Here is a 21,118-nt window from a genome sequence, read left to right as displayed (position 1 = left end):
CTCTAGTCCCTTTCGCGGCGGGACGATATCAGCAAGCTTTCCTTCCATGCGCAAGTGCTGCGTTAGCCATACGCTACCTTCCAAACTACACGGTACCTGGCATTTACTACGCCGTCTGTTGAAGTAGTCATTTTTCTGGCACGGCGAGTAGCCATCAACGTCAGTCAAGGGTTCATACCAAGCTGGGGCCAGTGGCCACATGTGGATTGCCTCCCATGCCCCAGTGCCAGACACATAGTGGCTGAGAGTGATGTGTGAGGTAGGTACAAATCAAGGACATTCCTTATATAGTTTACCTGGGTCTTCCCTACTCCAGAGTCCTGGCAGAAAATGCCAAATTCGTTTCCAGATCCAAGGGGGGTTGCATTGAATCATTATCTCTTTCAACCTCAAAACGTCTTCACCAACTCAAACGTCAACGGCCAACCTTTTCACACACTTCGTCTCGTGCAACCACTTTTCTTCTTTTTTCTCAGCTCACACCACATTCGACCCAACTTTTCCCCAGATTTGCTATAACCTTTCTCATCTATCGTCGGTTGTCGCGTATCGTTTTTGGGCATTCTTCCGCACCTGCCTCGGTGCTGTGTTCACTAGTGTCCACTCTCGCTCCTCCCCAAAAGAGGACACTGAGCATGTGCTTGAACTAACCCCGGAACGCCCGGCTACAAATTGCGACTTTTATAAACAACCCTGCTACCCGACTTCTTGTGCTCTCATCGTGTACAGCAAAATAGCTGGTTATGATGGTTGCCATGTCACAAAAAGAAAACTTCAACCCGAGGTCAAAAACGCCGCCGGCGCCTTTGGAGAGAGTCCCGTCTGAAGACCCCGTCTACGGTGACGATGATCAAGATGGTGCCCAGTCCGTTATGCAACCCGCGTTGAGCGCTGTCGCTACTCGCCTCACTCTACCAAAGACTTCCGCCGCTGAGAAGGCTGCGGCTATGGAAAGGAGGCCTAGCCGCCGTGCTTTTGATTCTGGCCTCCCAAGCAGTGAAGAGTCTTCCAGCTCCCCAGAGTTAACACCCTTTCCTGATGAGATACCCACTAATTTTGAGGCCGAGCCTGATATGCGAATCTCGCCCTCGCCGCCTAGTAGACGGCAAACCCTAAAACTACAAAAGCCGCGTCCAGCCCCAAAAGAAAGAGATTTGCCTTCGCCGTGGCATGCGAGCCCAAGGACTGGTTTCTTTACTGGCGGTGATAGGGAAGGTCACAAGAGCGCCCTAGAATCCATATCATTCGGCCAGACGAGGCACAAACGCTCATCCTCGACCGGGGCTGATGCGTTGAAAAGATTCTCAAAAGCGTTGCCTTCTTTTCCCGCTCCTTCCTCGATATTCAACTCGTTTTCATTTTTTTCCGCTGCAGCCGAAAAGTCGGAGCAAAAGTTCGCGGCAAACCAACGGAAATCTACGTTGCCCCAAACAGGCAATTCGTATCCCAACACCAGCACCGAGCTTCACGGTGCTGCTCAGCCCCATCAGGTTGAAATTCCTCCACAGAATACCCACGTCAGCCGTCCCTCCGTCTCTTCCTCGCGTCCATCAACGGCGAGGCCCCGCGCTCTTCGGAGGGTTACCTCAGATGACTCCCTCTTGTACCATTCCTTATCCCGCACCTCCTCCATCGGGGATGATGACGGGAGATTTGATCATGTTCGGGAAATGGCCAACGTGAGAATGAAGGCCATCAAAGACAGTTTACCAGAGAGGCCTACATTCAAGATGCCCAGTCTACCAAAGCTACCATCATCACTCAAGCTAAACGAAGATGTGACGAATGAGATGCCGACGACAAAACTCGACCCAGACGATCCTGCTATCCTAGACAGAGTATTGGAAACCCTTACCGGCGACATTGTCATTCTTGGCGGGTACCGTGGCTCGATTCTAAGATCAGCTGAACCTCCACATCATCAACTGTGGGCTCCTGTCAAGATTGGACTGAACATGAGGAAAGCAGACTTGGAGGTTGGTCTCAACCCTGAGGATGAGGAGAGCATGGAAGAACGCATTATTCCGTCAGGAATGCTTCAGAATATTGGCCCCATCGACATCTCGAGGAAACTATTCAGAAAAATTGCTTCATGTGACAACGTTCGCAAAGGAAAGCTACGGCTGTGGGATTACGGTTACGACTGGAGATTGAGCCCTCACCTGTTGTCACGCAAGATGATTGAGTTTTTGGAGAAGCTCCCATCGAATCAGCCGGACACTAAGGAACCAAGGGGCGCGCTGGTCTTGGCACACAGTCTGGGTGGTCTCATCACACGTCACGTAGTGAACCAGAGGCCAGAGCTTTTCTCGGGAGTTGTTTACGTTGGAACACCTCAAAGATGTATCAACGTCTTGGGGCCCATCAGAAATGGCGATGCTGTGCTGTTGAACGAGAAGATCCTAACTGCTCAAGTCAACTTCTCATTGAGGACGACGTTCGTCTTTTTGCCTGAAGACGGCGCGTGTTTCGTCAATAAAGACACCAAAGAGGAATACAGAATCAACTTCCACGACGTCAATGACTGGATCAAATACCGTCTCTCACCCTGTATCGAAGCTGCCTTACCGCCACTAAACCCCAAGGAAAAGTCCAACACGTTTAGCTCCCTTCTCCCACATCGGAGCCGTGCTTCGAGCGATAAGAAGCACAATCATGCCGTCCCCCCGTCTCTCGCCGACGCTGCTCGACGAGCTCAACTTGCACGTGAAGGTAACATGAACCCGCAAATAGACAACAACACTCAGCAACAGACTTCACTGAACGATACACCCTCGCCATTTACCAAGGGAGTTCCAGGAACGCCTACACCGCCAAACCGTGCCAGGAATCTTGCCTACCTCAAGCGCACGCTGGCCGAGGTAAAGCGTTTCCGCGCCGAGACGCAGTACAACCCGGCCCACACCAAAGCCAACGTCTACCCCCCACTTGGAGTGATCTATGGCAAAGAGATCCCCACGGTCTACGCCGTCAAGGTGAGTAGTCGTGACGCCATAGCCCACGCTGATGCATATGACGACCTCATCTTCCGCGCGGGCGATGGCGTTGTCCTTGCGCGCGAGGCACAACTGCCAGAGGGATATGAGCTAGTGCGCGGCGGGCGGGTGAGCACCGAGCGTGGGCATCTGACAATGCTCGGTGACATGCCCGCCGTCGGCAAGGCGTTGGAAGCCGTCGTTCGGGGCCGAAGAAAGGGTATCGGCTTGGGGCACGCAGGTGCCCAGGGGACGCACAGAGGAGATAGACGAAGCATGGCTAGAGCCTAGAGAGTCTTGTTGCTACCTTCTCGGCGTTGTCATTACATTATCGGTCCCGATAGCATAGAGTTAGAAGCCTCAGAGAGAAGGATCAGTGCTTGTACAACAGATGACTGTGCAATAAATTCATGACAAAGTATAAAAATAAGAATAAAAATAAACATTGTCACGAGCCACAGCACCGATCTGATATGAATCTAACCACGCATTGCTGTTCACCTTTTCTTTTCCCCTCCCTCTTCAAGAAAACTTCTAATTCCTTTTTTTTTTCTTTTTCTTTTGGGTGGCAAAGAGCCTCGTGGCTAAGAAGCATAACGACGAAACACGCGCAGGTGCCGGCTCGTATCCGAACTGACTGCGTGCATATATACATATATATATGTATGGTCAAAGTAAATCGGGATAGGCAATCTCTCTCTTTTTTCTTTTTTTTTATCTTTCCCATCATGTGAGACGCGAAACCGAACATTGGACGTCAACGCAGAAAAGGTAAGTAATATCGGCGAACACAGAAAGAGGTTTAAAAAAAATATTAAGTGCCATGTGGGCTGTCAGTGCTTTCCCATTTTACAGAGCAAATGACCAGGCATTTCCCCTTTCTACCCTTCCACTTTGCTGTCTACCAGTATGCTAGGTGTTCATCCAACGCCAAACTAAAAATTAAAAAAAAAAAAACATCAATGCGGTGGTATTGCCAGTGCGCGTGTGCATTCATCAATACTCGAAATCATCATCCACGGCGGGACCCTTGCTCTTGGTCACGCTCTCCTGTTTACGGTACATCTCGGCCACTTGCCGACTAGACGTGGCCTCGTCAGGCTTCTTGTCGTCACGCACCTTGATGAAGCGTGGGAACCGTAACGAGATACCCTTCTCACCGCCAGGGTCGACGCCCTCCTTGCACCCTGCCTTGTAGCGCGGGCTGAGCGTCAGATCTGCAGTCTTGACCTCCCAGACATAACGCGGCTCGAACCAGACATCAGGCTGATGCTGGCCTCCAGAGGAGTGCGCGTAAAATGGTTTTGGCCGGTCAATAACAATATCTGAGAGCTGAGAGTGAAGCTCCTCAAGGGCCGCTTCGGAGAATCCCGTGCCAATGTTGCAAACAGTTTCATACGAATCAGATGATGGGTTGTAGCATGCGAGAAGGAATGCGCCGTACACGGATGTACGCTTGCCCTTTCCATAGTATGCACCCAGCACCACAAGATCGAGCGAGTCGCCGATACCGCTGAGGTAATCTTTTTTTATCTAGGGGGAAAATGTGAGCACACGGTCGATGAGAAAGAGAATGCAGCCTTTCAGGGGCCCCAACGACAGTTACATACCTTGAGCCAGTTTCGACTTCTCTTGCTGGGCTCGTACCCACTCTCTGAGCCGTCCAGCATCTTGACCATGAGGCCCTCACAAGATGCCTTGACGCTCTCGTCAAGGAACTCCTGTATCTGCTCCAGCTCTTGACCATTCATATGTGTTGCAAAAGCAAATTCGCCTTCCACCGGCGCAAAAGCCTTCTCGAGTAGCTCACGACGTTCACGGAGCGACTTCTCGACAATGGCCTCACCGTTCAGGTAGAGCAGGTCGAAGGCAAACACGCATACCTTGACCTTGACATCTTCAAGCTTGACATCCTTCTTCTTGCGAGTCATCAACTGCTGGAAAGGAAGCACCTTCTTTTCCTCGACATCCCAGGCCACTGTCTCGCAATCCAGGACAAAACTCTTGGTGTCATCCTTTACCCAGGTGTGCAGCTTTGCCAGAATATCAGGGTACTTCTTTGAAAGATCTTCAGAATTTCTCGAGAAGATAGATGCAACGCCATCTGCCGCAGCCTGGGTGGCCCCTGGTAGGGACTGACTAAGTTCCTCATCCGCAGTCTTGGCGACGTAGTGAATTTGTGCCCGTTCACCATCGTACTTGTACTCACAAGTGAAGGTTTGGTTCTCAAAGCGATCCAGAACCTCGGTGATGGCTTTCGTTGGTTTCGCCAACATGGGCTTCAGGGGTACACCAGGCTTCAGCTTGCAATGATCGCGAAGGTTCATAATACCGTGTTCCACCATGGCGGGGATGATAACATCATAGCTAGGGAGCTCGCTGCCAAAAATTAGCATCAACTGGTATGACAGGAAAAAAGAAAAGAAGAAAAAAAAGAAACATACCTGTAAACTTGTTTGAGAATGGCCTCTGCCTGCTCAACATCCGAAGGCTTGGGAACTTGTCCTTTGGCATCTGCCTCATGATAGACTACTGCTTGAGCCAAAGAGACCAAAACTGTCCTCTCTGCTAAACCAAGTCGAAGCTTACCCTCCAGGAAGCGAACAAGATACTTGGCTTCGCTGGGACCCCCCTTGTCTTTATTGATGTCCACCTTTCCGGTACCATGAGCATCGGCTGCTGACAAGAGCTTCTTGATTGAATCCACCTTACGGCCTTGGGCGCCACTTCCGGAAACCGTAGCGATGCCCATGAGACCATTGTGCACCGCCCTGATCGTCAACGCCTTTGGCTTGAACATGGTTGGTTGTGTTGATCTACTCTTAACTGCAACAAGGCCAAGATCTCCAATTTCCTTTTGATCTTGCTTGATAACAGCAAGACTGCGACCTGTTGTTTCACCAATTGCCTTCATGATTAATGATTCGCCAATGCCGAGTTCAATACCAGCATAATCAGGAGCTAGCTTGTTGATCATGAGCAAGACAGTCGGCAACAGATCGTCTGGCGTCAAACGCAGAACTTGCCGAAGGAACAACGAGCAATGAGCCATGATCTCAAGTCGCTTGGTCGTAAGCTCGATGAGTGAAAACGTTTTGCAGAGTGCTGCATAGGGGACCGGCTGGCCTGGCTTCCAATCTGGGTACGGGTCCTTGGTTGCGGTCTTGAGCTTCATCTGTACCTTTTCCAGCGTTTTTTTCGCTGCTGTTGACTTGACCTCTTCTTCTTCGTCAACATCAGTCTCGGACGTAGACTCTGCAGATTTGTCCTCTTCGTCTTTAGCGACTGGGAGTGGAGAAGGAGACTTGGACTTTTTGGGCGAGGCCGCTGCATTTCCTGTCCTCCTGGGATTGTTCTTCCTGGCTTTTGACGCTTTAGGTGACTTTGAGGGAGACTTGGCAGCGGCTTCGTCCATTACTTCATCCTCATCCTCCTCTTCTAGAACACGCTGACGGCCTCTGCGGGGTCTCTTATCAACGGGCTCGTCTCCTTCTTCTTCAGAGGCCTCCGCCTTAACTTCAGTGCTTGTCGACTTGACTACGGGGCTCGGGCTTCGGGTGCGTTTCCTAGGCTCTGCGGACGGGGTGTGAGTGCATTTTCCAGCGCAAAGATAGGTAAATTCTACAAACTTGTGGTTTCCTTTGTAGCCTTTGAGCTAGTAGTAGAAGTCCCTGTCTCGTCCGTGACCTTCTTGGGAGCTGCTTTTGTAGCAAAGCTCAACTTGCTTTGCTGGGGCTCGGGCTTGGAACCCTTCTGTCCGAAAAACTTGCTGTTTTCCACAATGTTAGCCAGCGACCACTTCGCTCACGTAAGGCGTCAAGGAAAGTAATAGTTCCATTGCACCCATAGGGAATCGAAGACCATCTCCCTTGTACACACCCCAAAGTTGTCTGCGAGGACCGAACGTACCCCAAAGTGGCCTGCTTGGGAGCCATGATAAGTATTCGCTGGTTATGGACGGTGAAGAGTCGGAAAGTGATACGGAACACCGCCCTGGATACGTTCCTGCGAGGAATTGGACCGCTTAAAAGGCGGGCGCAAAACATGAATGTAGTTGAATGCTGATGGAGATGCTTGACGCGCTCTTCCAGGCAGAAAGCGCGTTAAGCAGTGACCTACGCGTTGAAGACCTCTTAGTTACATCGCCCCACTAGGCAGCATTAGGCAGCAAGCTGCATTTAGCATTGGATTTATGCACCAATTGAAGCATCCTAGTCACTGAATTTTAGGAGGTCTTTAGTGAAATCCAAGAAAAAAAAGTTGAGTTAATCACATTGAACCGCGAGGCAACCACAATTCCAAAAAAATCACGATTGAGAACCAAGTTATCGAACCAGGAGGACATCTGCAGACCCCGGCCATGTTCACATTGTGACCACTTCACCCCTTTCTAGCTAGCAGGTATTGTACAATAGGACAGGTAGGTTAGGAGACGATTATTCGGAGCGCATGGAATTTAGTTGAAGTAGAAGTTCTCATCCGGCGTGCGTCCACGGATGAACTGGGGCTCAGTGCCCCTGACATAGATGTCCTCGTACAAGATCTGAGGGGTAGTGGGGGGGACGGCCATGGCCTCAGCGGCAGCAACCTCCTCGTTGACGAAGCTGCGGGCCTCCTTGTCAATTGTCTTAAGCTCGTCCTCAGTGACGACCTCCCAGTCAATGATCTTCTGCTTAAGGCCGGCGATGGGGTCGTTGGTAGAACGCATACGCTGGATCTCCTCACGGGTACGGTAGGTGGTACCAGGGTCGGACATGGAGTGACCACCGTAGCGGTAAGTGACGTACTCGAGGACGAGAGGTCCGTTCTCGGCAACGGCGAAGTCCTTTCCGTACTTGACGGCGGCCTTGACTGCAAGAACGTCCATGCCGTTGACCTTCAGGCCGGGAATGTACTGACCACGCTTGTAGTAGTCGGTAAGGGCAGAGGAGCGAGCGGCAGCGGTACCCATACCGTACTTGTTGTCTAACACAATCATTAGTAGGAATTATTAGTCGGCTTCTCCGGAGAACTTACTCTCGCATCCGAAAAGAGCGGGCAGACCCCAAAGCTTGGCCATGTTGAAAGCCTCAAAGACTTGACCCTGGTTGCTGGCACCATCACCGTACAGGATGACGGAGGCGTTCTTGCGGCCAGTGTACTTGTGAGCGAAGGCGAGACCGGCACCGACGGGCACCTGCGCACCGACGATACCGTTGCCACCGTAGAAGCCCTTGGTGAACATGTGCATGGAACCTCCCTTGCCGTAAGCAATACCCTCACGGCGGCCGAGAAGCTCTCCGATAATGGAACGGACCGTGCCGCCGCGCATGTAGGCGAAGCCGTGGCAGCGGTAGGCAGTAATAACGTCGTCCTGGCGGGTAAGAGCGTGCTCAATACCAACAGCGACAGCCTCTTGACCGGTAGACAAGTGGCAGAAACCACGAATCTTCTTCTCCTTGTACAATCGGTCGGCAGCCATCTCCATTTGTCTTTATGCATGATCAGCTGGCGTGTCCAGTCGGCGGAAAACATGAGACATTTTATAAGGAACCGACTCTAGCATACCTGACCACAACCATGTCCTTGTACATCTGCTTCAACTCCTTCTTGGTCACCTCAAGAGTGTATGGCGGGGGGTCAAGCTGGTATGTCTCGAAGCTCTCATCGCTCAGGGTGATCTGGAAAGGCTCCTCGTCGGACTAAACAAGTAAAGATCAGCCATTTGAAAATCACGATGGGTCGTAATCGATACAGCCGTCATATTTTGCGACAACTGTGGAAGACAGGGCGGCGGAAAAAGAGCGCAAACTCACCTGCGGGAGGCGCTTCTCCAGGGTTGCCGATGCAGCGTTGGTAGTGACGGATCGGGACGCAGCAACGAAAGAAACGGGGGTGCGAGTGCGCAGAGGCACCGCTCGGTTTAACCTGATCGCGCGGGAGAACATCGTGGGGTTGTGATGATGGAACCTCCGGTCGATGAGGATGAGAAGGGCTCGGGGGAAGGAGGATGATAACAAATTATTTGGTCGCTGGAGCTCCGAAAAATCGCGGCGTTGGTTGGGAAGGGAGCTGCTGCTTGTTGAAAACTACTAATCCTAGAAGGGAATAGCGTGTTATCACGTGACTCGACTCAACGGGAATTTGCAAGTGCGCACCTCGAGCACCCGACCACTGTTCGTACCAAGCAGTGGCGCTATCTCTCTCATACGGTGGGCCCCGGTTTGCAACGGCCGGACTTTTTTCTTTTTTTTTTCCCACTTCGGTGGGCGATTCAGTTGAGGCGACCATCGGAGATAGCAGGGAAATTGGATACGAATATGTGCTGTCCCAATCGCCGCTAGAGCCTCCGTTCAGTCGCTAGGGCATGAAACTCAATTCGCCCAAGTTTTGACCAAACCCCAAGGTTTGGTCAATCCATTGTATCGTGCATGTCACTGACTGACAAACGGAAGTCCATCGATACAGGATTGTTCAGAGCAGGACCTCACATTGATGTCATAGATCATGACCTTGTAGTGAGCCGAAAAACATTAAGAGACATAATTCTAACGAGGAAAACAGCCTTGCCGCCCAGATTTGTTCGTTTATTCTCTGACAGTTCAGGCAACCATTGTTGTATCTTCACAGCCATCATAAGACCTAAAGCTCGTGTCACTTCTTACAATATCACATCAATTTGCCAACGACCCTCATTTTGACGTGGTATATAGCTCTACTATACACTTTACCACGGGGTATATTAAGAGAGCGGCCGGGCCAGCCGCGTGGACATAGCTGACCAATGCCAACGCCCTGAAGTTGTGATTCCCGCCATTTGTCCCTTCCATCCATCAAGACCCCAAACGAACCCTCAAAATGCTTTCAATTCCATGCTGGCCCGTCCTTTCAAATGCATGCAATGCTTCCTGACCAACGCCGAACGACACCACTCTTCTTTGTACGAGTGGCCCTCTGATTCTATGCTTAGAAGCGTTTAAGTGATGAAACTGCTAGAGAAAGCAATTATAGTTTCGTCAAGTGGCCCGTTTGTCCACACCGACGTCTCGCTGATGCTCTGGCAGCAGACGTGGCCAGCACATTTGTACCGGCCGTATGCTGCAATGCGACAATCAACATCGCTCGCCTGTAATGTTCTTTCAAAGTCACAACTTCCAAGATGATTCCGCCTAATCATCGTGGAAAAAGGTCTTATTACCACCTTGAAGTGGGGCGGTAGATGGTCCGGCGTCCCTCATATCGACGTCCTGGCTTCCTGTGGCTTCTCGGCTTGGTCCCGCAACACTTGGCTGCTGCTGTCTGAAATCAAGCTGCATTGCGCTCATGGGGCGATTTGGTGTATCCTGCATTACACGTTGCTGGAGGGAGAGCGGGCGATCGTACAGAACATCCTCTGGAGGAGAAAATGACCAGACCTAGGAAGTTTATTAGCGTCATGACACTTTGCAAAAAGATTGGGGAACTTCTCCTACCTCCATCACAGTTCTGTTCTGTCGTAAAGCTAACGCCACGCACTTTTCATCTTCAAAAGCCACTCTCCAAACAGCCTCGCCCTGGGCGATAAGCTCTCGTACCAAATGGCCGGTCTTGAGATCCCAAATTTTGACTCTGCCGTCACTTCCACCACTGACAACACGGGTGTCGTCAAATTGCAAGCTGGTAACGCTATTATCGTGTGCGGCGAGCCGGTGAATAGGACACATTTTCTCCAGTGACCACACGCGTACTGAACCATCAGAGCCGCCAGTCACCAGAGTATCGCCACGCATTTGCAGCTGTCCAACAAGAGACGTGTGACCCTGCAGGATAGCCAAACATTCACTATTAGTGGAGTTAGCAGCAGACCAAGGCAAACATCCTGGCATCAGAGCACTTACGCTGTCCTAGGATCCCAGATTCGCACGTTAGTATCCAAACTGCCTGTCACTACTCTCTTGCCGTCGAAAGCAATCGCGTAGATCTGGCTGAAGTGGCCTTGCAGTGTCTGAATGCATCTGCCCTCCGATATGCTCCACACTTTAGCCGTAGTGTCATAGCTGCCAGATACAACGATGTCTCCCTTGATCTCCAAGCATCGGACGCTGGCGCTGTGGCCGACAAGTACGTTTCTGCACAAACCAGTCCTGATATCCCATACTCTAAGTGTCGTATCACGAGAGCCCGATATCGCCGTGTTTGCGTCAGACATCTTGAGGCAGCGCACAGTTGATGTGTGACCACGAAGTGTGTGAAGGCAGGCACTGTGAATGTCAGTTGAGTCTAGTACCGCCTTGAGTCTTTTCGTCCGGAACTTACCCCGTAGCCAAATTCCAGACGCGCACATCGCGGTCACATCCACCACTAACCAGAATATCTTCCCATGGGACCATCGCCCACACACCCATAACATGACCCTGCAAGGTACGTTGAGCGTTGCCCTTTGTATCGAAAACATGAATCTTGGCGTTATCAAGGGCCACGATGATATACTTAGGGGTTAAGTGCAGGCTTGTTACAACACCCCCCTCTTGAGTAATGTTTCTGGTGGTGCTTGTGCCACCAGATCTCCAAGCCGCCTCTACGAGGTATCGTTGCTTGAAGTGCGACTTGTAAGATCTCATTTTTGGCCGCGAGTTTGAAGACCCGTCTAGACTACGAGAGCCGGAAGCATGTGCTGTCAAAGGGAGGGCACCCGGAAAACTATTGCTGGCGTAGTCGTTGTCACCCCAGAGAGGTTGAGCGCCAGGGCGTGATCCGCTTCCCATGGGCACAGACACTTCTGAAAGACGTCGTCCGTAATCGTGCTTGACGCAGAGATTTTTCCACGTCATATCGTCGCTCAACAAGTCTCGCCATCTCCTGGATACTTGAGAGGCACGGGCCAAAACCTTTGGGTCATCAATAAAGGAGAGAATCTGGAGGCTCGGTATTAGCACGTAGAAGAAAAGAAAAAAAATAAACTACGTAGAATAAAATTCTTACGCGCAAACAAAGCTCATCGGGCAGACTCGTAAATGGATCTTTTTTAAGCAGAGGACTGACGAACTGATGAACAAAGCTCAGTTGCTGGCTTGTGCAAAGGTTCAGTAGGTCCGCCAGGAGACGAGTTCGGTGCGGGCCACCAGAGTTCTTGAAGTGATGGCGGACTTTGGCCAAGAAAAAATCCTCGTCGTCAGCAGCGTCGCTCCAGTCGAGCTGATGATGGGATGGACCTGGAGAGGCGGCTGGTGTGGGAGGTGGCGGTGGTGAGCCAGTCAACTGTTGGTCGAAGTCGGCAGCAGGCGTCGTCATGCTAGGTGTCGGCGGGCCACGCATATGGCCTGGTCGTGCTGGCATCTTTTCCAATTTCTGGCTGCTAGACATCCCCCCCGTGTTGAGCGTCATATCGTCGCTGAGCATGCTCCCCCTCCTTTCCGAGAAACTCAATGGTCGGTTATTGTAACCAGCCATGTCAGGATGTAATGTACGACGGTCGTCCTCGAGAAGTTTGAGATTCGAGACTTCAGAGTCGGTACTGGCAATGCCCCGAAAATCGGGATGCAGTCGTGCAGTGTTTGAAGTTTCGGGCCCGAGTCGGAGAGTGAAGTCGTTGCTAGGCGGTCATTAAGCGAGTAATGTCAACAGACTATTACCAAGCAGCTTGGTTTGCCGTCAAAGCGTCCGTCAAGGGATTCGTCAGAGTTTGACGATAGGGTGATGTAGTATGCGATGTGCGCAGAGAAGTGCAACACAACGATAGGCGCAGGGTACAGTCGTCGCACCTTGTGGGAGGAGCGTGACAAGTCGAAGAGGTCGAAGACAGACCAGGCAGGGGTTATATCGATTTGGTAAAGGGGCAGAGCCAATATAAAAAGAAAAGAAAAATGCGTATGGTAAACAAGGAAAATGAGTCTTTGACGGTGCGATAAAGTGACGGTATCGTGGAGCAACGAGAGAGCGAAACTTGCTCTGGAGGGTAGGCTGAACAGAACGTCGGTTTGTCTGTCGTCGCTTGCCTCTCTTGCACTGAGTATGGGGCGCGGGAGACGGAAGCTTAACAATCGGAGTTGACAAGCGGAAAGCGTGGGTCGCTGGGCCTGGTGGTGGTGTATGGCATGCACAGGGCGTATCAATCGAAAGTGGATTAATCGCTGGTTGACGCCCAAATGCCTTCACACCTCCCTGTGAAGGTGTTTGTTTGCTGTCGCTTGTCGTAGGGCGGCAGGAAGATGAGAAGAAGAGGAGAGACGGGATTGGAGAGAAGTCCAACTTTAGGTTGGCTGGGATTGGGGATTTGGGGGAGGGAGGGAGGAAAGGAGATCAGATACTTGACGAGCAGCACTACGTAGGTAAGTTGGGTAGATGAGGTAAGGAATGGCTTGGGTGTGGTGGTAAAGTACGAGCGAAGAGGTATGGAGACCAGGGAAAGGAACCAGGTCTAGCCGGGGACCAAGACCAAGTAAGACCAAGACCCAAGACCAGTGTGGGACGGGGTGAGGGGGATGAGAAAGTCAAGGCTCAGAGGCGCAGGCCACTGCACGGTCGGTACCTGATGATGGGGAGGGTAACAAAGGCAGAGAGAGAGGGAGAGGCGGTGGGTTGGTCGCCCTTGGACTTTGGGGAAGGACGGATACAGAAAGAAAAAGGGTGTGCGGGTGGAAGTGTGGAAGTGTGGAAGGATGGTGGAAGGGGGGACTAAGACGAGGAGCGCCAAAAGAAGGCCTGGGCTTGTGGTTATGTGGGCGTGCCTTGGGGCGCCGGGTACTTAGTAGTGCCACACAAGTCACAGTGCACTCATCGTCCTTTGTGCCGCCTTCCACTGGCAGAGTGGTGGTGTATTTGTGCCCCCGGGGGGAAGACCTGGATGGAGTGAGAGACGGAGACAGACGGGGCTAGCGGAAGTGGAGGAGGGACCGGGAGGCGAAGAACCCGTGATGGATACCTGAACCTAGTGCAGCATTTTGCGGCATTGGAGGTACCTTCCCTTGAGCCTGCACCTGTCTCTGCTCTTGGCTGGAAGGAGACTGGAACAAAAGAAGCGAAACGGCAGGAGTGACCGACAAGAGTGAACGATATCGTTCTCTCCACTACAAAGGCACTGTAGAGAGCCAAAACATTTCCAAGCATGCAAAGACATTAAGCACTCGCGAGCGACAGACATTTGACAACGCCTCTCTGCCAGGCCCAGGCGCTGATGATTCCCAAACAAACAGAATTTTATTCTGGGCCTTATCTAGCGCTGTTTCGTGCCAGTTGCCCTCCACCGTGGGACTGGCATCCAAGACTTCAGCTGACCTGACAATTTCTCAAGCGCTCCTGCGCCAGGTATCCGTACATTAATTACCTGCATATTCGTACTAACAACATCATTCCCGAGACAGTCTTTGAGAATTATCCAACAATAGCTGACCCCGCTCCTGGCCATCTACATAGTATAGTATATTATCTCTATACCAGCGTGGAAGTCAGAGCGGGAGCCAAGCACCGCCTGCAAACGGCCGGTCCCGGCATTAAGTTACCAACCAGGTTGGGCTGATGAGGACACCACTTATTTTTGACGACGGGCACTTACAGCTTGCTGCTGCCCGAAAATGCCATTTTCATTGAACAATTACATAATTCCCGTTTCCTCTTCGGATATGCCAACCACGTCTCATCGGTCATCTGAGCAAGTTCATTATCGAATGCGAATGCGGCTGGGGTAAAGATGAACAATGCTTAGTCGTTCATTGACCTCCTTATCACCAATATCAGCTGCTGTGCGGATACACACCCGCCCAGGGCGATCGGGAGATGGGCGTCTCTCCCCGTCCCTCGCAAGTCTTGAGCATCCGCCCTGCGTGCATGGAAAGCCCATTCATAATCCACACCCTTCCATTCCCCAGCTCTATTTCGTTGTCTGTTTTTCTATGGATTGCTAGCCATGAGCCGATAAATGAGGTCTCTCACCTTGCCTCGTCTCGCTACAAACAAGAAACCGTCCATTGCTCTTCCAAGGGGCCCTGCAGGGTCCGAGTTAGCGGCGCTTATGCTGCACTAGTGCCCTTCGTCCGCACCATAGTGGGTATTCGTGACGTCGATCGATTCTTTCAAGTCATTGCGGGCTACCGAGTACGAATCTGGCTTGCTGCTGCGCCGAGCCCGCTCACCAAAGAACAGAACCGGCTAGGTCACCGAAAGGCGATAGCGAGCAATACGGAACTGGCTTGTGGATGGAGATACCACGATGGCGCAATGGAGAGTCTCCGCTCGGCTTTCCTCTCTTAACAAGCTAGAAGGCTATATCGCGAATCTGCGCCAAGCTGGGGCCAAACTGCGTCTCCTCCGACTTGAGGGAGCCACAACCGCCCCGTCGTCTCTAAAGCTGGTTCTTGTTGTCTGGGAGCCAACCCGTCGATGTTGTGTTCTTGCAGGAATCACTCATCTCACGGCTGCCAGGTTCTGATGGAGTATTGGTTCAACATTTGGTTGACGCCCACAAAGGCCGACTATTGCATATCGGGGCCTGACGTTTACAGTTATCTGCTTATTCTGCAGCGTTTTTGAACAAAGCGATTCATTAACATCGGCCAAGGAGTTCGTTACAGCCATGCTTAAGTAGTTGACTTGGTTAAGGTGTCGGGTAAACAATGCGCATGCCAGAGAAGCAGAACATCGCTTTGTCCAGTGGCTCTCGATAAAAATGCTAATTTTCAGTCGCTTTTTCACCATGGTCTGTCTCGCTCAGGACCGAATGTAATGCGTCAACGCCGTTGAGATAGACCAGACCCTCACCATCAGATGATGGTACTTGTTGTTAGCTCTAAAGCGACTTGTTACCGACTAAGCCGCCACAAATGCTCCGGGCACCGTGCACAAAGAGTCGACAATAACCCCGGACTAAAGAGGTATGATTGGTCATTCGACGGACGCAAACTAGGACGGCTGTGTCCGATTCGTATCGCAGATCAAGTTCGCTAAGTTTAGCTACCGCTCGTTCGAGCCCCCCGCGCCTCCGCCAGTATTCCACGCGCCGAATCTCTCAAGTTTTTGATTCATTGTCAAGTTCCCTGCAGGATGGCATTGTTCTCTTCTAGAAGAGATGGGATGGAGGAAGAGAAGCAGCTAAACAAGACAAGAAACAAGCCTGCATGTCGCTCCTTTGTGCCCAAGCACAGCAATAGTTTCAACCCATCATAATGGCAAAGCAAATTCCACAAGCATGCTGCAAAGAAGAAGGAGCTCGTGGTTCATCCCAGTCGGAACTTTTCCTACTACCTGGTCTTTTGTCAGTTGTATGTTCAGCTCAATTCCAGGGCTTTTGAACTTGCGACACTGGCGGCTTGGGTGCCTCAGATCTGCTCCAGAGATACGACACAGGGGTGCCATTTTACTTACCCTAGGCTCAGACCTGTCCATTCCGACCCTCCAAAACCCAAAAGTCTTCTTTTTTGGGAGAAGGAGGGGAAAAAAAAGAATGGTTATCCAATACTTGAGGGTTTAATGATGCGATGCTCCTTAACGGGATGGCCTGTATCTGAAGAATTGCGACATGTGCATGCCTCTCGACAAGCTCAATCAGCCCTGCATGGTATCATTTCAGCAACTTTGCCTTGCAGATCTATCGTCGGCTGTCGCAGAGGCATGGATTTGTCAATTTATCTCTGGCTGTCATTCCCATGGGAGCGGTAAAAACTAGCACACAGCCCGCCACCGCTCTTCCACGCAGGAGAGAAAAGGTGTCTCAGACTCGAAGCACTTTCGCTAACCACCGGTCGCGCAGTGCTGCGCGACCACTCTCCTTCCTCCCATCCTCCCACCCTCTCTTCGTCTCTCTTGGAAGTTCAACGTAGCAAAAGTCTGCTGACATGCCAACCGTCTTTGATCCCCTCGTTGTGACGAAGCGCTACGAGCGTCTCGCTGATGCCAAGGTCGTCGTACGAATTTGAAACGCCCAGACCAGAACCCTAGCTCAACTTGAGCGCTCGGTCGACAAGGGCTTCCCTGGCGACGCCCTGTCTGTTGTCTACCCCCCATGTGCCTCTTTGCAGTAGCTTCCTTTGTGGCGAGCGGAACACAAAAAAGATGCACACCCCTGGATTACTTAGCCTTGGGCGGAAGATTTTTCTTTTTTTTTTCTTTTTTTTTTGGTTATTAATCAAGCAAGAAACTTTTGAGCTTTTATATAGTTGCGTACAGCATCGATCGATCTAGAGTACATGGTCTTTAAAAACATATCTTTTTCGGATCCGACAGTCCAGGACGCCAACCGACCAGAAATAGTCTATACAGGTCATCATCGTCATGAGTCAAGAGAGGCTCGCTGTACATAGAAGTCTCAATTGATTGGTATAGATGGGCCGAATATAATCCTCAAGCATGCGGGCACGGTTTACTTGCTTGCCCCCTACTCTATCGCTCAGTGATGATGGCCAAACTGGGTGAGAAGGGGAAGGAGCATGCCAGCAACCGTTGCAAAGGTATCACGCATCTGTGGCCGATGCTGTCCTCTTTGGGCACCACTTCCTTCTGAATAACCGTTGGCACTTCCATGATCATGTTTGGGGTTGACGTTTTCCTCTTGCATCGCGTGCATCGCGACGAAGCTGGTCGATTGTAAGATAAGGCATATTACTTGGATCAGAGGTGAAAATCCGACTTACAGAAAGGTTCCTGCCGAGAATAGCAGGAGCATGCCAGTCCACCACTGGCCGGATTCCCCATCAAGGTTACCACCGCCCAGAATTTGAATAATTGCCCAGGTACTGAGAGCACCGAAAGGGGCAGCAAGGCTGAAGACGATCAAGTGTCCGCGCGCCGCACGCTTCGACAACCCTTGCTTGAGGAGAACTGATGTCAGGCCAAACGCGGCCGGTGCCTTGTGGACCATGATAGCAACGAAAATGATTAAACCCAATTGGGTGTTGGAGGTGGAAGTCGATGCTCCCATGGCGATTCCGTCTGCTGCAGCGTGGATGACTAGCCCGATGGTAGTCGCGAGGCTTCGCGACTGTTTCGGCGGAGGAGCAAGAGAGCCTAAGAATCCTTCAGATTCCTCGTCGGCGCCACTAGATGCGCCGCCAAGGTTGTCCAAACTGACGTGCCGCATTTGCGGTTCGGTTTGCATACGATCTGTCGCATGGCGAGGAAGCCTATCAATAAGAAACATGAGGACGAACCCAAGGACCATGGAAAGACCGATGTAGAACGTAGGCACCTCGGCGTGCTTCTCTTCTCCGTGTTTTGGCTCGGTCCCCGGGGCGTGCCCCGGAGCCTCCTCATGGCCGTGCTCACCCGGAGCCAACTCCTCTCGACCGCGCAGACTCACACCGTCTAGGTTGATAAGGTCGACAGAATCTAGGTTGTCTCTCGGTCCCGCAGGACCAGCAGTGGTTGCTAGTTGCGGTATGTCGCCGCCAGCCGCCCATCGGACTCCTAGCCTCCCCTGCTTACCCACAACATTCGTCAAGCTCCTCTTGTCATGATGATGACCGCCAGAAGTTGAAACTGCTTCAATGCCTTCAGGTATAATGACAATCATCGATGTGCCGACCAAAATACCAACGCCAACGCTGGAGATAAATCGAAGCTGTGACTGCGTCAAGGAAATCGCAAGAGGTAACGAGCCGGCGAAGAAAGACCTGAGGGAAAAATTGCATTAGTTGTGGTTCATCGGAGTCGAAAACCATTGTTTGCCGACGGTTTCGATCTTGCTAAGAACTACATACGCCAGGGCCATCACCGTCTATCAGGACCAAAAACGTTAGCTTGCCGGCACGAATTGAGCTTTGGTTAAATGTCTAACCCAAGCTGGAATCCAGAGAGATAGAGGCAGAAACTTACGCTCAGTAAGAGCAGCAATAGTAGCCCTCCCATTTTTAGATAAAAGGCGTCGATCGATTGGTTCGGCGCATGCGAAGGCGTAGGAGAGGTTGTCGAGAGCGTTGGATCACGCCAACATGTCTAGTACCAAGATTGCCAGCCGCTTTGTTCGCCTGTCGCGGAATACCAAGTGCGGAGGGCGAGAATTGCGGGTTCAAGGCTTTCTTTTCGCCGTCTTTCAGCTCGTTGTAAAGGGATAATCGTCGAGGTTGGTTCTGGAGCTAGGCTGGGCTGGCTCTCAAGGTGCACCCAATGTAATCCATTGGCCGAAATACTCCCCCTTCAATGGCTGTCCCAGTCTGCACCTGTCTTGTCACCACATGTCGTAATGCAGGTGGGTCCTGCTCTTGCGAGGGTCCCCGAGCTAAGTATTTCAAGCGTTAGCGCCCCGAGACGTCCACAACCAATAGGAGCCCCGCACAAAGACCTCTTAAACGCATAAACCTATTAATCTGTGTCGCGTCCTGACGCGCTCTGATTGCGCGCCACCCCAAAGCTGTCGCAAAGAGCTTTCTGTTTGCCTTCGATTTTCAACTGCCGAATCTGTTAGTCTGGACAACGTAATCCGGAGGCTACGTGTTGGGACTCGTTTCCAACCCAGTCAGATTTGATCTCCTTGTTATTGTGAGAAAACCGCAGCAACTGCACGTCTTCACGCCCCAGATACCAAATACCGACATCATGGCCGAAACCGATGAGTGTATGTCCCGATCTTCAATTGTGTGTTTGTCAATGCAAGTATTTACTTTCTATCATAGGGTCGGCGAATGCCACCGAAGCTGTCAACATCAGCCTGATCGCACCTGCTGCCGGAGCCACAAAGTCCATTGGATCGTTTAACCCAAAGTTCACCTACTCGATCTTCGGCGACGATGAACGAATCTTTGGATATAAGGACCTTAAAATCAGCCTTCGATACCTCACGTATGACATGCGGCCCCACGTCAAGGTATCATGGGGGAAAAAATTCCAGTCTGTTGGCGAAACTGAGGCTGCGGACGTCGATGCCATATTGAGAGAGCACCTCCCCGGAGGTAAGTATTCCTGCTGACAGTATACTGGCACACGTCTAATTTGAATAGTCGCGTTTCAATCTGCCAAGGAATTCGATAATCGGGCACAGAGCCAGCCTGAGGGGTTTACTCCTCCCGGTACACTTCATTCGTGCTTTGAAGGCGATGATGGAACATATGAGGTGTGGACGGGCAGCCTAGAGGACCCGGCCATATCTCAGATTGCCAACCGCATCGAGGTTCTTGTTCCTATGTTCATCGAAGGTGGTTCATACATCGCGCGTGACTTGGAGAACACCGAGGACCCCTGGAAGGCCCCTGAGGACGCCAACCGGTGGACTGTCTTTTTCCTTTACCGCAAACAATCTTCAGCTGAGGCCTCGACAAATCCTTCATACACCTTTGTCGGCTACTCGACTGTCTACAAGTTCTTCTGCTTCCGACCTCCCACGCCACCGTCGACAGAGTGGGATCTGCCAAAGGAGGAATTCAATCTCCTAGAGGAACTGCCTTGCCGCTCCAGACTTTCCCAATTCTTGATCTTGCCCCCGTTCCAGGGCAAGGGAATTGGCGCTCGTCTTTATAAGACGATCTTCAACCACTATCTCAACAATTCCCAGACTATGGAGCTGACTGTCGAGGATCCCAATGAGGCCTTCGATGACATGAGAGATTTATGCGATCTGACCTTTCTCCGCTCTTTGCCTGAATTTAGTAAGGTCAAAATTAACACCAAAATTTCTCTGCCGAGCCCCCCAACTGGCACCGTGCCAAAGGATCTTGTGGACCAAGAGCTTCTCAGGAATCTCCGTCAAAAAACAAAGATCGTGGAGCGTCAATTTAAGAGACTGATTGAGATGCAAACCATGTCCCAGCTGCCAACATCTGTGAAGGCTGGATTCAGTGAGGAGAAGAAGGCGAAGCCGACGAAAGAGGACAACCATCACTACCATCTGTGGAAGCTGTTTGTCAAGCAGCGGATTTACCGTCAGAATGCGGATGTTCTTGGCCAACTAGATGCCGGGGAGCGTTCTGAGAAACTCAACGAGGCGCTCAGCAGCGTGGAGCTTGAGTATGCCAGACTTTTGGATTGGCATGCTCGCTGGGAGAAGCACGAAACTAGTGCCACCAACTTGGTAGACACCGGCAGCAAGCGAAAATCGGTGGACGATGCCGAGGAGCAAGCCGTTAACAAGAAGGCCAGAGTTGAGGGCGCCTAACTCGATAAAAACAAAACGGGAGGAATTGTGAAGAACAAGGGCTGTGATTGAGATCAGGAGTTCATGGTTGTCGTTTAGTCTATTCTGTAATTCTACGTAGGCCACTGCCCGG

At 51.5% G+C, this 21,118-nt stretch overlaps 6 protein-coding genes across 6 annotated transcripts; 2 read left to right on the top strand and 4 right to left on the bottom strand.

Annotated features, from left to right (window-relative positions):
- Nucleotides 1-743: 743 nt before the first annotated feature.
- On the top strand, nucleotides 744-3,266 carry CTRU02_212621 (uncharacterized protein; the record flags this gene model as incomplete). The annotated part of the gene is made up of 1 exon (XM_036723548.1): nucleotides 744-3,266. One exon carries the CDS (start codon nucleotides 744-746, stop codon nucleotides 3,264-3,266), a length of 2,523 nt encoding a protein of 840 aa, XP_036584823.1.
- A 705-nt stretch (nucleotides 3,267-3,971) lies between these two features.
- On the bottom strand, nucleotides 3,972-7,021 carry CTRU02_212620 (DNA ligase; the record flags this gene model as incomplete). The annotated part of the gene is made up of 5 exons (XM_036723547.1): nucleotides 3,972-4,508; nucleotides 4,586-5,354; nucleotides 5,420-6,575; nucleotides 6,605-6,744; nucleotides 6,885-7,021. The coding sequence occupies 5 exons, from the start codon at nucleotides 7,019-7,021 to the stop codon at nucleotides 3,972-3,974; spliced, it is 2,739 nt and encodes a 912-aa protein (XP_036584824.1).
- Nucleotides 7,022-7,431: 410 nt separating this feature from the next.
- On the bottom strand, nucleotides 7,432-8,902 carry CTRU02_212619 (pyruvate dehydrogenase e1 component alpha subunit; the record flags this gene model as incomplete). Its single annotated transcript, XM_036723549.2, has 4 exons — nucleotides 7,432-7,940; nucleotides 7,992-8,446; nucleotides 8,523-8,656; nucleotides 8,771-8,902. 4 exons carry the CDS (start codon nucleotides 8,900-8,902, stop codon nucleotides 7,432-7,434), a joined length of 1,230 nt encoding a protein of 409 aa, XP_036584825.2.
- A 1,221-nt stretch (nucleotides 8,903-10,123) lies between these two features.
- On the bottom strand, nucleotides 10,124-12,383 carry CTRU02_212618 (F-box and wd repeat-containing protein; the record flags this gene model as incomplete). The annotated part of the gene is made up of 5 exons (XM_036723550.1): nucleotides 10,124-10,369; nucleotides 10,427-10,775; nucleotides 10,832-11,194; nucleotides 11,250-11,848; nucleotides 11,916-12,383. The coding sequence occupies 5 exons, from the start codon at nucleotides 12,381-12,383 to the stop codon at nucleotides 10,124-10,126; spliced, it is 2,025 nt and encodes a 674-aa protein (XP_036584826.1).
- Nucleotides 12,384-17,310: 4,927 nt separating this feature from the next.
- On the bottom strand, nucleotides 17,311-18,767 carry CTRU02_212617 (zip metal ion; the record flags this gene model as incomplete). The annotated part of the gene is made up of 3 exons (XM_070205882.1): nucleotides 17,311-17,497; nucleotides 17,555-18,549; nucleotides 18,735-18,767. The coding sequence occupies 3 exons, from the start codon at nucleotides 18,765-18,767 to the stop codon at nucleotides 17,311-17,313; spliced, it is 1,215 nt and encodes a 404-aa protein (XP_070060275.1).
- Nucleotides 18,768-19,454: 687 nt separating this feature from the next.
- CTRU02_212616 (histone acetyltransferase type b catalytic subunit) lies at nucleotides 19,455-21,006 on the top strand (the record flags this gene model as incomplete). The annotated part of the gene is made up of 3 exons (XM_036723552.1): nucleotides 19,455-19,473; nucleotides 19,532-19,807; nucleotides 19,856-21,006. 3 exons carry the CDS (start codon nucleotides 19,455-19,457, stop codon nucleotides 21,004-21,006), a joined length of 1,446 nt encoding a protein of 481 aa, XP_036584828.1.
- Between the last annotated feature and the right edge of the window lie 112 nt (nucleotides 21,007-21,118).

The sequence above is a fragment of the Colletotrichum truncatum genome, assembly GCF_014235925.2.
Source record: "Colletotrichum truncatum strain CMES1059 chromosome Unknown Contig_0009, whole genome shotgun sequence".
NCBI classification, from domain to species: Eukaryota; Fungi; Ascomycota; class Sordariomycetes; order Glomerellales; family Glomerellaceae; genus Colletotrichum; species Colletotrichum truncatum.
The sequence above is the reverse complement of the archived record's forward strand: the minus strand, read 5'-3'. Positions and strand labels throughout refer to the sequence as shown.